The sequence below is a fragment of the Lissotriton vulgaris genome, chromosome 1_1 (genome assembly GCF_964263255.1).
Source record: "Lissotriton vulgaris chromosome 1_1, aLisVul1.2, whole genome shotgun sequence".
Classification (NCBI taxonomy): domain Eukaryota; kingdom Metazoa; phylum Chordata; class Amphibia; order Caudata; family Salamandridae; genus Lissotriton; species Lissotriton vulgaris.
Genome location: NC_141685.1, coordinates 369,370,597 through 369,387,927, shown reverse-complemented (window position 1 = coordinate 369,387,927; position 17,331 = coordinate 369,370,597). Strand labels below are relative to the sequence as shown.

At 42.6% G+C, this 17,331-nt stretch overlaps 1 protein-coding gene across 2 annotated transcripts in view; it reads left to right on the top strand.

Moving 5' to 3' along the window:
• The window catches only part of TTC39A (tetratricopeptide repeat domain 39A), a 668,968-nt gene extending 652,757 nt beyond the window's left edge, over nt 1-16,211 (top strand). For both annotated transcript variants that reach the window (XM_086952421.1, XM_086952420.1), the window contains exons 16-18: nt 4,136-4,250; nt 6,423-6,539; nt 14,332-16,211. In XM_086952421.1, coding sequence (XP_086808547.1) covers nt 4,136-4,250; nt 6,423-6,539; nt 14,332-14,458 — 359 coding nt within the window. In that variant the 3' untranslated portion in view covers nt 14,459-16,211. The remainder of the gene's footprint in view (nt 1-4,135; nt 4,251-6,422; nt 6,540-14,331) is intronic.
• Nucleotides 16,212-17,331: the final 1,120 nt, after the last annotated feature.

Genomic DNA, 17,331 nt, shown 5'->3' with positions numbered 1-17,331 from the left:
GCTCTACGTGTGGATCATTGGTTCTATGGCTGTTTTTGTATGTTTTGAACTATATTGTAAGACCTACTGCAATAGGTCAGCATTTGCACTCCGATTTCTTAGACCTTAGATGAGCAGGTAAAGTAAAATATTTACAGGCAGAGTGAGTCCCCTCCCTTCCTTGGAAATCTCAGTAATTCAGCCGAGAGCTCTGTTTTAGGATTGCTGTGTTTTTAACGAATATATATTTGGCACAATGAAGATAAAATATTTGAAACATTAGTGACAGCCAGTCTTAAATGGAATCAGTTTGACTTGGAAAGGCAGGTCATGCTAGGTTATAAAGAATGTTGAGACAGATAATAGTGTGACGTCAATTAAGCGCTAGCGAGGGGTTGCAGGTGCCACTGCCAAGGGTGTCACCTTCTGGGTCATGATGTAAGAGGTAGGAAGAGGAGTTTACAATATCTGAAGTATTTGCCACGTTTTATGCTTCAGTTCAGTCCAGTGCTGTGTAGATCGTAGTCTGACTCCGCACTCCCAGGAATGAGCGCCAAAATGAAGTTGATTTGTCCAGCCTTTTATCCATACCCTGCTTTGTAGGTGGAATCTAGACTACATTTGTTGTAAATGAGAAGAGCTCTTCTATGTCTAGATAGAGTACAGTTGTTGCAGTGGAAGACTAATAAACTTACAAACATAACCTTAAAACTCACTGGGCCCATACAAGTATGATTTCTTCTCCGGTTCAAAATTTCCCCTTAGACGGGATGGTCCTCCGATGGATCTTTCTCAGTCATAGTGATGGGTGAGGAAACAGAATGCCCAACTGTCAGCTACCCAATAAGGACCGTTAATTGGTAGCCAACTCACAAATTGGTGATCAGGTATTTTTACTGTCAAAACCATGCTATGAAAATAAAGTTTTGCAATTGTTAGACCGAACGTCCTAAAGAAGTTTAGTCTAACAAGATCTTGCAACCCAAAAGCTCTCCTGTGGCTACACAGAACAAGAGCAAATGAACATGATGTTCTGTAATAATCTGTGACTATCTCTATTATGCATTTAAAATCAGCACACTCTTTACGGAAAGAAAATTAGTCACAATAAGACTCAGACAACCTAGATAATTTGGTATTGTGTTAAAGATCCCAAATCAATGCCTAGTAGTAACATTTTAAGAGGCTCAGTCATGAATTTAACAGTTCGAAATATAAAACCACACATTTAGTTGAAATAATCTATCCCTGAATAAATGAATCCGTAAGAGGATGGTTTTTGGTTGACAAAACAATATCTATCACCAACATATCAAGAAGTTGGTTCTCAATGGGTTCCCTTAGCACGGACAAGGTGATCACGTTAAAGTCCACTAAGGAAAAGGTCCATGGGAATGGGCAAGGGGGAATGGAGCATAAATCAGGAAAGTTCAAGTCTGTTTTTTCACCAAATTGCTTCAATTTGTTGACATGCAAATTTATCAGCAATGGCAAAAAGCAAAGGGCAGGCAAGTTGGAGGCAAGGAAAGTGAAACGGAGTCATCTGAGCTTAGGCAAAGCTGTCCTCGAAAATGTGCATCAAAAACATCGCAATGTGTACTCCTCCTGAACAAAGTATTTATATAGTTCATATTTGTCATCAGTACATCAATGGTCAGTCCACAATGGTCTGATCGTTATGCGATAAACCTTGCGTTTTTCCAGGTACAAATTGTTACTCCGGCATATTTTCTAACACACATCATGACAAATTATTGTCCTTCCATTCTCACAGGTTAGTTGACAAAGAGCTTGTTTATCTTGTTACTTTCCACGGATATAAGGGAAACGTCATTTTCTCCCCATTCACACACAGAGAGAGTACTTTGTTGTCAAAAGGAATGTTGCATTAACCAAGAACAAATAAAGCAGCATTTGAGTAAGTGTATCAAAGTCCATTGCACAAGGCTATGAAATAATTCAACCTAAGGAGAAAATACATCTCAACGTTTTTTAATTCAACATTGCATTTTTAGTAAAATAAACTCCGAATAAAGTTTAAATATGGTGAAATAAATCACCTATCTCATATATAAGCTTTTTGTGATGTTGTCAGTAATTGTTACAGAGAAATGTTCAATTTCAATTCAATTGTGGCCTACTGCCACAATTTCAAAAAGTAGCAACATGTAAATGAATTCTAAAAATCATTAAATAAAATCATTCTAGAACGCAAATATTCCTTATCGTGTTAAGCACTTATACTGAAAATTTCAGCCATCTAACACTTTCAGTTTAGGAATTTCACCAAAGTCAACTTTGTTAGGACACTCTTCAAGGAAGTTAATAGCAATGATAAGTTATCATCAGTTTTTATGAAATCTCTGTTATGAATATTAGGTAATCAGCTACTTAAACATCTTAAATTCACTAGTTAATTAATCCAACTGTTTTACTTAGTCAAGCACACTTAAACAGTACTGTTTTATCAACTTTTCTCAGTTTGTGTCATTTTTCTAGACATGTGCAAAGTGCACATTTGTGTTTTTATTGTTGTGATAGGTTTTAAGCAAGATCAGCTTCTACGCTGCATCACAGATATTTAGAAAAGTGGAGTACTTGTTTGTTAATTTTGGAAGATGAAAACCCGCAACAGCCACTTTTACTACATGGATCAAAACTTTGATTGGTAAAGCATAAAAGGTGAATGGGCAGCCTCCTCCCTTCTTTACAGATCAGATCGACAAGTAGCACGACTTATATAATGGCGGAATTACAGGGAGCGTCCCTTCAACAAAACTTGTAGGACAGCGACTTGATCTGACTCATCTATTTTTGCAAGGCACTATAATTTCTCCTGAAGGTGATAATATTGCTGATATGTTTGGTTACAGGGTCCTGTCCTCTATTAACCCCTTCGATGCTCATGACGAGCTCAGCTCGTCATGCAGTACACTGCACGTGTGCTCAGAACAAGCTCAGCTCGTCATGAACAATGGGAATAAATCAGAGTTAGCACAGAGTGGGAATTGCTGCAGCACTGATGGTGTTAAGGAATAAGAGAAAGTGGTTCTGTTTAAAATAAAGCAAGTTTTATGTAGCATTTATGAGCAGCTGTACATTATTTGTGATTCAGAAAAGGGGGTGGTGATGGACAGAGTATCTGAATTAGGCAGACCACTCTTACCCAGTCCAAAGATCAGGGCTTGATCCATCACCGTTTTTTAGCTCACTGCACCATCCCAGCTCAGAACCTGGCTATATGCAAATTAGTCTGTCCCTGGCCCAGTGCATCATGGGAACAGGGCAAACCAAACTAGCAAGCCAATTCTTATACTGGGAAGGAAACAAGCTTCCGGGGACCGGTTTCTGGCATTTCAGCCGTCTTCAGCCCGGCTTGCTTGTACATTATTTGTGAGCTTGGTACATCTCATATATGATAAACAAAAGTGAGGGAAGGATGAAAAGGTAATGCTCAAATTAGTTACCGATAGTTGCATTACTTTAAGTCCTACTACCTAGCTTTCATTCACATTCCCTCCTGCCCTCCCAGTATGCACATCAGAGACATTGGTTGGTTGAAAGCTTGATTACCAACAGAAGATGTGGCTTAGTAGGGAAGTGTTATTTACATGGTGCTGTGTGAATGGGTCGTGGGAGGAAGAGAAGCCACATACATAATGAATGGAAGCGAGGAAGCAGAACTCAAAGTAATGTCATTACTGGTAAGCAATAATCACGAACGAGGCTCTTTTAGGGAAAAAAAATCAATAGCTTCACTTTCTAATAAGATCACTTTTTTCGATTATAGTCGCAGTGTTAACACTTGGACTGTAAAAATAATATTTACAGTTGTTATAGGTAATATATAAACTATTTAATTAAAGCACATACTTGTGGCAGAATATTTTTGCTCAAAAGAATTAAGCTTAGCTTTGGTCTTTTATAATTGCTACTACTTGCATTATTTACAATCAGTGTTTAAATTAAAATGTCTTAGATATAGCTGTACTCTCGTTGGGCCCTTGTGTCATGAATTGCACATTTCCCAATTCTGGAACATTTTCCTAGTAGAGAATGGTAATGAAAAAGAAAAAGCAATGAAAAATGTCTGTGTGGTGTTTTAGTTAAAATACCATTAATGGTGTATGTAACATAAGACTCTTTCCGTTTACAGCTACAGAATTCCTAGTTGATGACCAGTGTTTGGTGAAGCTGTTAAAGGGCCTGTGTCTGAAGTACCTGGGCAAAGTCTTGGAGGCAGAGGAGTATTTCAGTTATATCCATTTAAAGTGAGTTTTCAGATGTCAAGATCTTTTCAGATTGCGCAAACCTGTATAAGGATAGTAGTAATAACCAGTACTGAAGTGGTAAACAGAAATTGTATCTGGTGAAAAAGAACTGCGAGATCAAAGGAAATTGGCATGCATGTGAATGCTGAAATGAGAGGGTAGACACTGAGGGGCTGTACAATGGTGCAGGATTACCTTACCACTGCCTTAATTAGGATCCTTTTCTTGATGGGGAGCCAATGCAACTGTTTACCAACTGAGTGCCAGGGATCAGATGTACAGTTCAGTTTTGAACTTCATGTAAATGCTTCAAAGGGTTATCTGGAGGCCCTAGTTTACAGGAATGTTATTATTCTAGGTGAAATTGAACCAATGCCAGCACTATCGATATATGATGCCTGTTATCGATATAAGGCAAGATCTTTCTCAACAGTTGAGTTTCCAGAAACTGGTGCTGGCTACCCTCCAGGCCTGCGTTCCTAGTGAGGGGCGAGTCTAGGTAAATGCCCAGATTACCTACCACCAGGGAAGAGGATGTAGCTTTACAGCGAGAACGGTCCACCTCGAAGCTGGGGAACTGGGTTCGAGTCTCTGCAACAACTCTCAACATCCTGTGCAAATCACTTAATTTCCCCGTGCCTAACAAAAAATGAATGTTTCCATCTGTAACGAAACTGGTGCTTATGTAAAGCGCTCTGATACCTGATCTCTTCGGGTCTAGTTCACGCTATAAAAAGTTTTTTTTTTTTTTAAAAAGGCTCTGGACAGGGCCCTATTATACAAGGCCAGATCAAGTGCTACAGTTTGTGAACATCATTCTAAGTGATCAGTGTTTCGGGTTTGAGGTTCTGAGCTTCAAGAAATTGGAAGCTGCAAAGCTAATGTTGGCTTTGCTGGAAAGCAGGATTTACAGGTCAGCAGGAGCAGAAGAAATGTAGAAGTGATTTGGGCACCACAATGAGGTGTGCAGTGTGTCTGTGGCTTCTGTGAAATGTTGTGGTCCTAGATAGAGCGGCAGCCCCTGGCAGTTGTGGAGCTGGTTTTGACGAGGTGTGTATCGTGAAATGGCAGGTCAGTCGATGGGCCATGACGCTACACACAGGATGAGTCTATTCTTTCAAGTGAGAAAGAAGCTGTGTGTAGGTGAAGAGTGGAAGGAGGGACAAATTGTAGCAGATGAATGTATGATTTTCGGGAACGAGTCCTGATCAGTGATGGGTTTTTAGTTGTATTTGAGTAACGTCATGCATCTCGTCAGGTGCGGTGTGTCACTCGTGTCACGTGTGGTGTGTAAGGTACCATTTCCTGTGTTGTCAGTCGGTTTGCTTTTAAGGAGGATGACGAGTAATTGGAATCCTCCACAAATTTTTCTTACTGGGCTGGGTGATAGTTTGAGACCACTTCCTGGGCTGGGTGTTAGACAGGGACCACTAGAAAAACCTTTGGATGAGCGTGAGTAACCAACTTTCAGCCTTGTTTATGTCCAGAAGATCTTGGGTTCTGTTGCCAATTGACTGATCTGATAGGGAGGAAAGATATTGAAAATTATCTGGATGCCTGTGATATATCTGAAATCACCTTATACATAACAAGACATGCAGAAGACTCCATACTTGCAGGTCCATTTGCTAGTGCTCTGTTTCAGGCTCAGCAGTTATAAGATCATAAAATATAATGCCCGTCTTTCTAAGTCGTGTGTAATAACGCTGGAAGTAGAACCCAATGTTTTACCGCACACCTTTTCTACTTGCTAAAAGTGGTAAATATTCCTGGGTGTGGGAGCCCCAGGCGGGAACAGGAATGGTAATTCCAGCACCTGCATGTTTTTCTTGATTCTGGTACCATAACTCGTAATAGCTGTAAACTTGGGAGGAGATAAAGGCTGATATAAATCATTCTGATTCTAGTGTCTTCCCCACCCCCCTAGTAATCAGCCATCTCCTAATTTGGGCCAGTGTGGCTAGCGTGCTTGGTTTAGTGCTTTGGAAAATGTGCTTGCATCACTTCCCACTGATTTTCTTGGATCATGTGTTGTACATCAGCCTGCACTGCAATCTGTTTATCAAAATCACTGCTCCCAGAATGGAAAAAGTGACCATCAATGCACACAAGCGTAGTAATGATTAATACTTTGGAATAGATTGTGAATGATGCCTCTTGCTTGTGTTTCAGTGAAAAGAAGATCAAGTATGACCACTATTTAATCCCCAACGCCTTGCTGGAGCTGGCTCTCTTGTACCTGGAATACGACAGAAAAGAAGAAGCGGCGAAGCTGCTGGAGTGGGCAAAGTAAGAATCTCTCTCAGCGTCCTTTGTCCCAGCTGTTTGTGGACATCTGCCCTCCACTGCGGCTGAGAGGAGGAGTCGGTGATCACCCCTCCCCTTGCTGATTGATCCAAATCACACACATACCATGGCCTCTACCAAGCTATGAGAGCAGAAGGATAGACCATAAAATGCATGATATTATGTCACAGCCAGGTCAGGTGGTACCCGATGCGGAAAATTTCTTGTCACCCCCGGCTTGACAAAATGGCAAAAATATGTGTTAAAACACATATTTTTGCCATTTTGCCACCCCCTCAGTGATGACACCCGGGGCGGCCTGCACCCCCTTTCCCTACGCCACTGGTCACAGTATCGACAAGTAAAGCAGGGCGTGTGACTGCTAAAATTAGACCATTCTGCTAACTCTCCCAGTTGCAACTTTGTGAATGTTTATCTGGCATTGTGTACAGTTGCTTCAGTGTGTGCATGCCTCTTTGGGTGTATTTGTCTTTGTTTGTCTATCTTTATGTACACTCAGAGAGCAAACAAGAGCTTGACAAGCAGTAAGGGGGTGGCTGGGAGATGGATACGGCGCATGTGTACCAGCTGAATTTTTAGATATTTACAATACATTCGTTAAAAAAAAGTAAAGTTTAATTGTTTTTGACTTTAGCAAGACATAGCTTTCCTATAAAGTAATTGTCCTTCCTTGTGTCATTATAAAGACTTCAGTGCATACATCAAACCATCCCTTGTACATTAACAGATATCAATGTGCTTCAGCCAGTAGCAGACTCCACCGCTCTCCTTCCATCTGCAGTAGATACATTGCAGATATTTTACAATGTTTTAGATGTAGGGGGTGTGATGGATCTAGACAAAGCTCGCTTAATTGTCAAGCTCTGGGCACATGTGGATCAGAAGATGTTGGATTAATACACACACATGAGATTGTTAGACCAGACACCCTTGGATGGTCTTCCCTCCAACTTTTTGTCTTTACCCATCCTGTTTTACTGAATTAATTGTTGTTGTATTTAGGACGCTGTGCATTTTGCTACTGTTAATGTGCCTGGACTCGCTCCCTAAGAGATGGTACAATTGGCTTACACCTGATTGGCACATTTAATTTTCTTGTGAGTCCCTAGTAAAGTGGCACTGCAGGTACCTAGGGCCTATAAATTAAATGCTACTAGTGGGTCTGCAGCACTCATTGTGCCACCCACTACAGTAGTCCTTAAAAACATTCCTCAGGCCTGCCACTGCAGCCTGTAGTGCAGTTTTAAACTGCCATTTCCACCTGGCAAAATAAACCTTTTGCCAGGCCTAATCCTTCCTATTTAATCTATATAAACCACCCCTAAGGTAGGCCCTAAAGGCTACTAGGGCAAGGTGCATTGTATTTAAAAAGTAGGACTTGTGGATTTAAGGTTTACATGTCCCTGTCCTGGAAAATTCCTAAAGTCGTTTTTCACTAATGCAAGATCTATCTCTCCTTTAGGATAACTTCTGGTTACCCTTTTGCCTCTAATACGTGATAAATTAAGTTTAGGAGCAGATATGTTTACACTCAAATGAAATCTAATTTAAAACCATCCTTAATGGTAAAGTTGGACTATAAGTCACAATTCTGAAAATGCAGCTTTTAGAAGGTTGGCATTTGTATGCCCTAACCATTTGGTGCCTGCTGTCTGGGTTCTATGGCTAGATTTTGTTGGCAGTTGGCCTTTGCGTTTTCTTCCCAGACAGTGTCACAAAGGAGGACTAGATATTGGCAGGATGGGCTCCTGCCAAGGTGGGAGAGGGCAGAGCTGTTCCCTGCCTATATTACATTTACTCATAAAGAGACTTGTACCATCCTACTGGGACCCCAGACAACTCAGAGACTCGAAGGGCGAAAAGAGGAAGTCTTCAGAACCAAATGTGAGGGTTGTATCGTGTTTACATGCACTTCAGAAGGTGGCACCAGGTATACATTTTGGACCTCTTGAGCAACACAGCTAATCACTTATAGACCTGTGAAAGACTCAGAAGAAAGACTGCACTGCTACCCTGCTGCTGGGAGGACTGCCCTACTGCCTGGGGAATGGTGTCTGATCTGCTCCTTGACCACAGAACCACCGGAGTGACTCCAAGGGCTACTGACATGCCTCATGTTCTGAGGTACATGGACATAACACGCTCCAGAGACCTGCTCTGCATCTGCCCAGCTGCCCACACTCAATTGGACGCAGCTGTGTTCTGATGCTGGCCTTGGCTCGAGTGAGTCCTAATCCCCTGGATGTGCCCTCCAGGTCCCAGACCCTTGGCTGACATCCGAGTGTACTCCTCAAAGCCCAATTGTGGGTTACCTCAGAACCAACCAAGTGCCACACAACTCCACGCAGTGCGATGCTGTACCTCACATCACAGGACCTTGCAGCTCTTGGTCAGCAACATCACCGGAACCAACGCAGTGAGACACATCTCTATGCAGGACCTTGCATCGCAGCACCTTGCAGCTCCTGGTCATTGACCTCATTGGAACAGACGCCATGCGATCCATCTTGATGCAGGACCTTGAATGGCAGCACCTTGCAGCTCCTGATTGGTGACCTCATGGAATGTACTCAGCACGACACAACTCAATGCAGCATGTTGCAATGGAACGCAGTACCCCAGAGCTCCTGATCAATGGCCACTGTCGGAACCAACATTACTCTACACAGCATGATGCAGGAACTTGCATCTCAGTCCAAGTACAACTAGGTACACTGCCCAGCGGGTCACACTTGGTCCTGTACTCTGCCCATGCTCCAACATGGTTGACTTGAACTTGTGACTTCGTCCTGGTCCAGCGTGACCAGATAATGCCAGTTGGTGCTTTGTGCTTTTTGGAGCTATTTTCCGGTGGACAAATGTCTCTGTTGTAGAAAGTAGCCTGTTGGCTGCCATGCTCTGGCAGAGAGTCCTCCTGCAGACCTCACAATCTCATGGAAGAAAGGAGCAAAGAACAGGCATCTGGGTGACTGGGGCCGCCCCTGGAGAAGCCTCATTCCACATTATGTATGCATGAAATATTTACAGACTTATGTAAACATTTTTTGGACTCTAAGGATTGAATACGTTTGCCCCTTCTCGTCTGTACTGTATAGCTCCTAGAGGCCGTGCTTTCCTCACTGGGCAGCAGCGGCACTACTGCCACTTGTTAGTTATTTGTGGGCTCACGTATTTAGGACCATGTGTTTACGCTATGCTTGCTTCCTCTGGGCCCAGAGTACTCTTGCTATGTCACAGACACACACATACCATAAGTCATAGAAACGAGACCCCAGACTCATGCACTCACGAGGCATATACGAGTCATACACAGATAGAAGAAACAGACGTTTTACGCACACAACACACAATTAAAATGTACAGGCACACCGATGCTGCACACAAATATACATGCACGTGATACACATACTGATTTACCAGCGGCAACACACACGAGCACACATGCTAAGAACACACGTGGATACACAAGAGACACAAGGAAGCACATATTAGTCATTCATGGAGGAGTCCTACATGAGTCATAGAAGGGGATATGCATCTAGCTAGCCATAACTTTGCACGAATACTCAAACGGTATATACTGAAGAGACTTGAACGTATAAGGGATGAGGGCCCCACAAAGAACACAAACCTTCACAAATACGCAAACTGAATATACTGAAGAGACTTGAACGTATAAGGGATGAGGGCCCCCACCAAGAACACAAACCTTCACAAATACGCAAACTGAATATACTGAAGAGACTTGAACGTATAAGGGATGAGGGCCCCCACCAAGAACACAAACCTTCACAAATACGCAAACTGAATATACTGAAGAGACTTGAACGTATAAGGGATGAGGGCCCCCACCAAGAACACAAACCTTCACAAATACGCAAACTGAATATACTGAAGAGACTTGAACGTATAAGGGATGAGGGCCCCACAAAGAACACAAACCTTCACAAATACGCAAACTGAATATACTGAAGAGACTTGAACGTATAAGGGATGAGGGCCCCCACCAAGAACACAAACCTTCACAAATACGCAAACTGAATATACTGAAGAGACTTGCGTATAAGGGATGAGGGCCTCACAAAGAACACAAACCTTCACAAATACGCAAACTGAATATACTGAAGAGACTTGAACGTATAAGGGATGAGGGCCCCACCAAGAACACAAACCTTCACAAATACGCAAACTGAATATACTGAAGAGACTTGAGACTTGATACTTGAGGGCCCCACAAAGAACACACACCTTCACAAATACGCAAACTGAATATACTGAAGAGACTTGAACGTATAAGGGATGAGGGCCCCCACCAAGAACACAAACCTTCACAAATACGCAAACTGAATATACTGAAGAGACTTGCGTATAAGGGATGAGGGCCTCACAAAGAACACAAACCTTCACAAATACGCAAACTGAATATACTGAAGAGACTTGAACGTATAAGGGATGAGGGCCCCCACCAAGAACACAAACCTTCACAAATACGCAAACTGAATATACTGAAGAGACTTGAACGTATAAGGGATGAGGGCCCCCACCAAGAACACAAACCTTCACAAATACGCAAACTGAATATACTGAAGAGACTTGAACGTATAAGGGATGAGGGCCCCCACCAAGAACACAAACCTTCACAAATACGCAAACTGAATATACTGAAGAGACTTGCGTATAAGGGATGAGGGCTCCACAAAGAACACAAACCTTCACAAATACGCAAACTGAATATACTGAAGAGACTTGAACGTATAAGGGATGAGGGCCCCACAAAGAACACAAACCTTCACAAATACGCAAACTGAATATACTGAAGAGACTTGAACGTATAAGGGATGAGGGCCCCCACCAAGAACACAAACCTTCACAAATACGCAAACTGAATATACTGAAGAGACTTGAACGTATAAGGGATGAGGGCCCCACAAAGAACACAAACCTTCACAAATACGCAAACTGAATATACTGAAGAGACTTGAGACTTGATACTTGAGGGCCCCACAAAGAACACAAACCTTCACAAATACGCAAACTGAATATACTGAAGAGACTTGAGACTTGATACTTGAGGGCCCCACAAAGAACACACACCTTCACAAATACGCAAGCTGAATATACTGAAGAGACTTGCGTATAAGGGATGAGGGCTCCACAAAGAACACAAACCTTCACAAATACGCAAACTGAATATACTGAAGAGACTTGAACGTATAAGGGATGAGGGCCCCACAAAGAACACAAACCTTCACAAATACGCAAACTGAATATACTGAAGAGACTTGAACGTATAAGGGATGAGGGCCCCCACCAAGAACACAAACCTTCACAAATACGCAAACTGAATATACTGAAGAGACTTGAACGTATAAGGGATGAGGGCCCCACAAAGAACACAAACCTTCACAAATACGCAAACTGAATATACTGAAGAGACTTGAGACTTGATACTTGAGGGCCCCACAAAGAACACAAACCTTCACAAATACGCAAACTGAATATACTGAAGAGACTTGAGACTTGATACTTGAGGGCCCCACAAAGAACACACACCTTCACAAATACGCAAGCTGAATATACTGAAGAGACTTCCGTATAAGGGATGAGGGCTCCACAAAGAACACAAACCTTCACAAATACGCAAGCTGAATATACTGAAGAGAATTACGTATAAGGGATGAGGGCTCCCACAAAGAACACAAACCTTCACAAGTACGCAAGCTGAATATACTGAAGAGACTTGAACGTATAAGGGATGAGGGCCCCCACCAAGAACACAAACCTTCACAAATACGCAAACTGAATATACTGAAGAGACTTGAACGTATAAGGGATGAGGGCCCCACAAAGAACACAAACCTTCACAAATACGCAAACTGAATATACTGAAGAGACTTGAACGTATAAGGGATGAGGGCCCCCACCAAGAACACAAACCTTCACAAATACGCAAACTGAATATACTGAAGAGACTTGCGTATAAGGGATGAGGGCCTCACAAAGAACACAAACCTTCACAAATACGCAAACTGAATATACTGAAGAGACTTGAACGTATAAGGGATGAGGGCCCCACAAAGAACACAAACCTTCACAAGTACGCAAACTGAATATACTGAAGAGAATTGAACGTATAAGGGATGAGGGCTCCACAAAGAACACAAACCTCGCAAGAAGTGGTAACTTTGCACCAAGTTGTGCTCACGTGTAATTGTTTTTGGGGCTTTTCATTCCCACTACTAACGTGCACATTTTGCACCAAGGGAAATCACGTTTCAAAGTGTCACTTACAAATAAACCTTCTAGCTTTATCCTAACTCCATGCCTCCATGCACCCCATACACAAAGTTGTGCAATGATGTACTTGTCGCATTTTCCCAGCACGTTCATTTGCCGGGTGCGGCGGTAACTTGTGCCCTCTTCGTTTCAAAAGAATGCCTGCCTTTGCTCCCCAGATTCTGCACGTAGGAGCATCGCTGCTGACGCAGGCAGGCCTGAAGAGGGCTGTGAGAAGTGGGAATGGAGTTTCTTGCAGGCATTTTGCTGATGTGTACAAGTCTGCAGGCCCTGCATTGTCCCAGTTTAAACGAGCTAAGCAGAATGTCAACGGGCTCCCAGTTGTGCAGGCCGGCCCCCTTTCTGTGTGCATAATAGGACTTTTGTTCTGTATTTAGCAGCTTTTACCACGCTCCAAAACTGAAAAAGCCAAATAGTCCAAAAATGCAAGAGATAAGCACTGCAGATTTAGCCTCCCCACAGCCCCCGCACTGTGGAGGTAGAACAGGCAACTAACTGTGCTCAATAATGCGGCAGATTAGAAGTGCAAACAATAGAAAGATTATCCACTTTTGGAGAGCAGAACTGTAACTCTTCTTATATCTGAGGCCTAGGATATCCGTATTTATCAACTTATCCTATGTTCACAGGGTCCAGTATCTCGAGGGCGGCTTTCACTGCTGCACGGCATGTTTTTGTTCCTGTACAACTGGTCCAGTTCCTCAGCTGACCAGCGCTTTCTTGCTCAAGAACTGCCCAAGAGTAGACGGGAGAGAACTAAAAACAGAGAGATTAAAACAAAACGTTTTTGGGGCTGGCCCTTTATTTATTATTGACCGAAACTATTATTTTACAGCATAGCTGGTGGCTGATCCAACAGCATGCCGACTTACAGGTGCTCTGCACAAGTTGTTGGATGGATGCGTCACCGGCTTAACCAATATATAAATATATATAATAATTATGACATTTCAGAAATACTTACCTGCGGGGTAAAGACCGCTCAGTAAAACCTGCATACCCTTGAGATTGTTTGTGATTACATTAGGGTGCTCTTTAGTCTCTCTTTCTCCACTGAGTTAACTATTTACCTGTTGGCAGCTCCTCCTTTGTAGGACTCTTGATTGAAGAACCTTCTTGAATTCCTTCCTCAAGTGGCAGCACTTGTGTAGTGAGGCTGGGACAGTAGTACAAGCTCCCTCTGCATACAGAGGACAGGTTCCACATTGAGCCTGGCATCCCCTGCCAGCCATTGGGTGGAGGTGCTGTGAGCTGGGTGCAGTGGGGGAAGGGTTCCTACTTGGAGTCAAATGGAAGGGGCTGTGAGGCTAGTGCTCACACTTGATTAGGAGCCTTCGGCACAGTGGTTCATGGTGAATAGCGTTTTACAGTTGCAAAATGTGACATCTAACCATGCCTCCAACAATGCCAAAGCAAGTGAACTGTTACTGCTTAGGTGTTGAATGCACTCTTGACATTGTCTCCTCTTTGTTTTCAGGCAGAACTACAAGAACTACTCTATGGAATCCCGGACTCACTTCAGGATTCAAGCTGCTTTACTACTGGCCAAGCCACGTGCAGAAAATGGAGCGCACACGCCATCACCCTCGCCTAAACGCAGATGAAGATGTCATTTTAGTTTTTGGGAATTTTTTTGTACTGTTTCTTGAGCCCACTTGTACAAAAATATTACAGACTGCAGAATTACATTTTTTCACGTTCAGAGGGCCTGGCCTCAGATCCCACTGCTTCAGTTTAAATTTGGAAAACCTGTGGCAAGATCCGCGAGCGAGTCCAATGTTGCTCCTGCGCGGTTCCCTCCTCACTTCATCTGAGGTTCATCTGGGCCTGTGAAATTAAAATAGCTTTACCCTAAAGAGACATTTGCACTGTTTACATGATAGCTGATCAAGGACACTCAATGCAAATGACATTTATGTTTTTAAAAGTATACTGACACTTTTATCCAGTGTTCCACTGGCTGGACCGGTAACTTAAGCCCACATTTCTAATAGCTCAGAAGTGCCTGCATTTTGACATGCTTAAGTGCTGAACACATATGTGTGCCATAAACTTTAAATTACTGTTGTGTTAAAATTGAGAAATTCTTATCTGCTGCTGACGTGGCTCAAACCTGCTGGTGCAAGGGCAGAAACCAAGCAGAAATGTTTTAACTTACCTACCTTTTTCCTGGTGATTCCCACCTCAGACGCTGAACGCTACAAGAGCTGTACTCGCACTTAGCACATTGCCAAACGAGCTGGAGCTAAAGATATGAAACATGTTCTCCAATTGAAGCAAAGCTCGGTTTCTCCAATGGGAGTGGGTATAAGTAGATTTATGAGGAATTAAGTGTACCTTTGTAGTTCATTTAAATTATTTATTAGAAGCGTTCAGGTATGTTCTAATTCAAATATACCAAACCTAGAACTAAACGAAAAATAGCACTTTTTAAACATACATTACAGTGCCTTTACTGCCAACTCTTTGCAGATTTTTAAAACGGTGTAACCTGACACATGCGACGAAATAATGCACAGTAGTTCCTAGTCTGGGCTTTTGTTGTTTGGTAAATTGTGGTGCTGGATCACGCCAGTTGCGTGACACCCAAGCACGTTCACAGATTAACGAAGACCTGGCAGTTTACACCCCCTGTTTAAAGCGGTCTGTGTCTCTGACCTGCTGTGTGTGGGGGCTGGGAGACGGAGACGATCATTTCTGTGGGGCGGGGGGGGGGTTGCATGCCTTTTTTACGTTAAATCGAAAGCAAGAAGAGGCCAGGACAGACAGCGATGACGCAAATGTTGCCTAATAAAGGCAAAAAGAATGCAGGGGATGGGGAAGGAGAAAGATGGTTTTAAAAACAAACCCTACAATTTGCTTGCGTTTCATGATATGAAATGGCCACATGATAGGATTTCTATACCAGAAACATTTCTTAAGCCATATTTTTGGACAATTTCTGTGAAAATGAAAGGCAATAAAGGGCCATGATTTCTGATTTTCTATAATTGTAATATCTATGAAGAAAGAAATGCCGTAAATACGTGTCATGTTTTGCACTTGGGACCGGGGTTCTGATTTCAGATTTTATTATATCACTGGGATGAATGCTGTAATGTTTCAGACACTTGGAACGGAGCCCTACACTCTAAATACGAATCTTTCATAATGCCAACATAGAAAGAGAGGGAGGACGGAGGCTCCAGGCTCGTACTTGGAGTTGCTTCATTATTATGGTTCGCTCATTCACCCAGAGAGATGATCCCGTTTTTGTTGGAAATCAGACACAATTTATTTTTATTTAAAGTGTTTTACCATATTCTTATTTAGATTTATTTAAACATGGACAAAATAAAAAATTGATTGTTACACAAATACTTTTCTTCATCATTTTAATTTTTCATTCCCTTTGCTCCCGTTTCTTCTTTCTAATGCTTTATTGTTTCACTAGCAGCCCGTCCAGACGTTGGCCGGGTATGAATTGCTGCCGGCCAGTAGTATATTGTTTTGTAGGATTTCGTTTTGATAGCATTTCTTATCTGCGACAGGCCTGTGAAACGCTTCGATTCACAGTGCACTCCTGATGCACTTAAGAATGCGCTTTCAGTAGTGTGTGAACTAGAGTTTCCTTACTTTATTTTTCCTTGCAATATTATATAGCGCGAACTCGACAACATGGCATGAGCACAATTTACATTACAGAAGAACACATTCATTTGTGGTAGGCAAGGGGAGACAAAGCAATTTGCCTGGAATCACAGGATGTTGACCTGATGCCGAGATTCGAACGTAGCTCCCCAGCTCTAAAGTTCGCAATTCTAGCACTTGTGACGGGAGGTGTGCCTAAAAGTGTATGTCGGTGCTGGCCAACAATGAGAGAGACCTGTGCATTTTTCAAATCGGTGGTGAAAAAATATGAGTATGTTGCTGGAGATGTGGGCTGCCGTGCCACCAATGTACTTACCGGGGGAGGGTAAACACCCGTTATTCCGCAACTTTGTTTCCGCAGACCATCACTCCGCATACTTTAATTATGAAAGTACCATGACTCCGCAATGCCATTATAACGCATGGCATTACATTTTATATGCTTTTACCACGCATACATTTACAACGAAATTCGTTGTAAATGCATGAATGGTAAAAGCATGTTTTTTTTATGTTCGGATAAGGTAAGTATAGGTATAGGGGTATATGTTTTGGGGTACTGAGGTATATGTTTTGGGGTGTTTGGGTATTTTAAGGGTTAAGATATAGTTTTGGGTTATGGGATACAGGGGTAGTTTTAGCGTTTAGGGATAGGTATGGGTTTTGGGGTACAGGGGTATTTTAGGGTTCAGGGCTAGGTTTGGGTTTCGGGGTATAGGGGTATTTTAGGGTTCAGGGGTAGTTTTGGGTTTTGGGGTACAGGGGTATTTTAAGGGTTCAGGGCTAGGTTTGGGGTACAGGGGTATTTTTAGTGTTCAGGGCTAGTTTTGGGGTACAGGGGTATTTT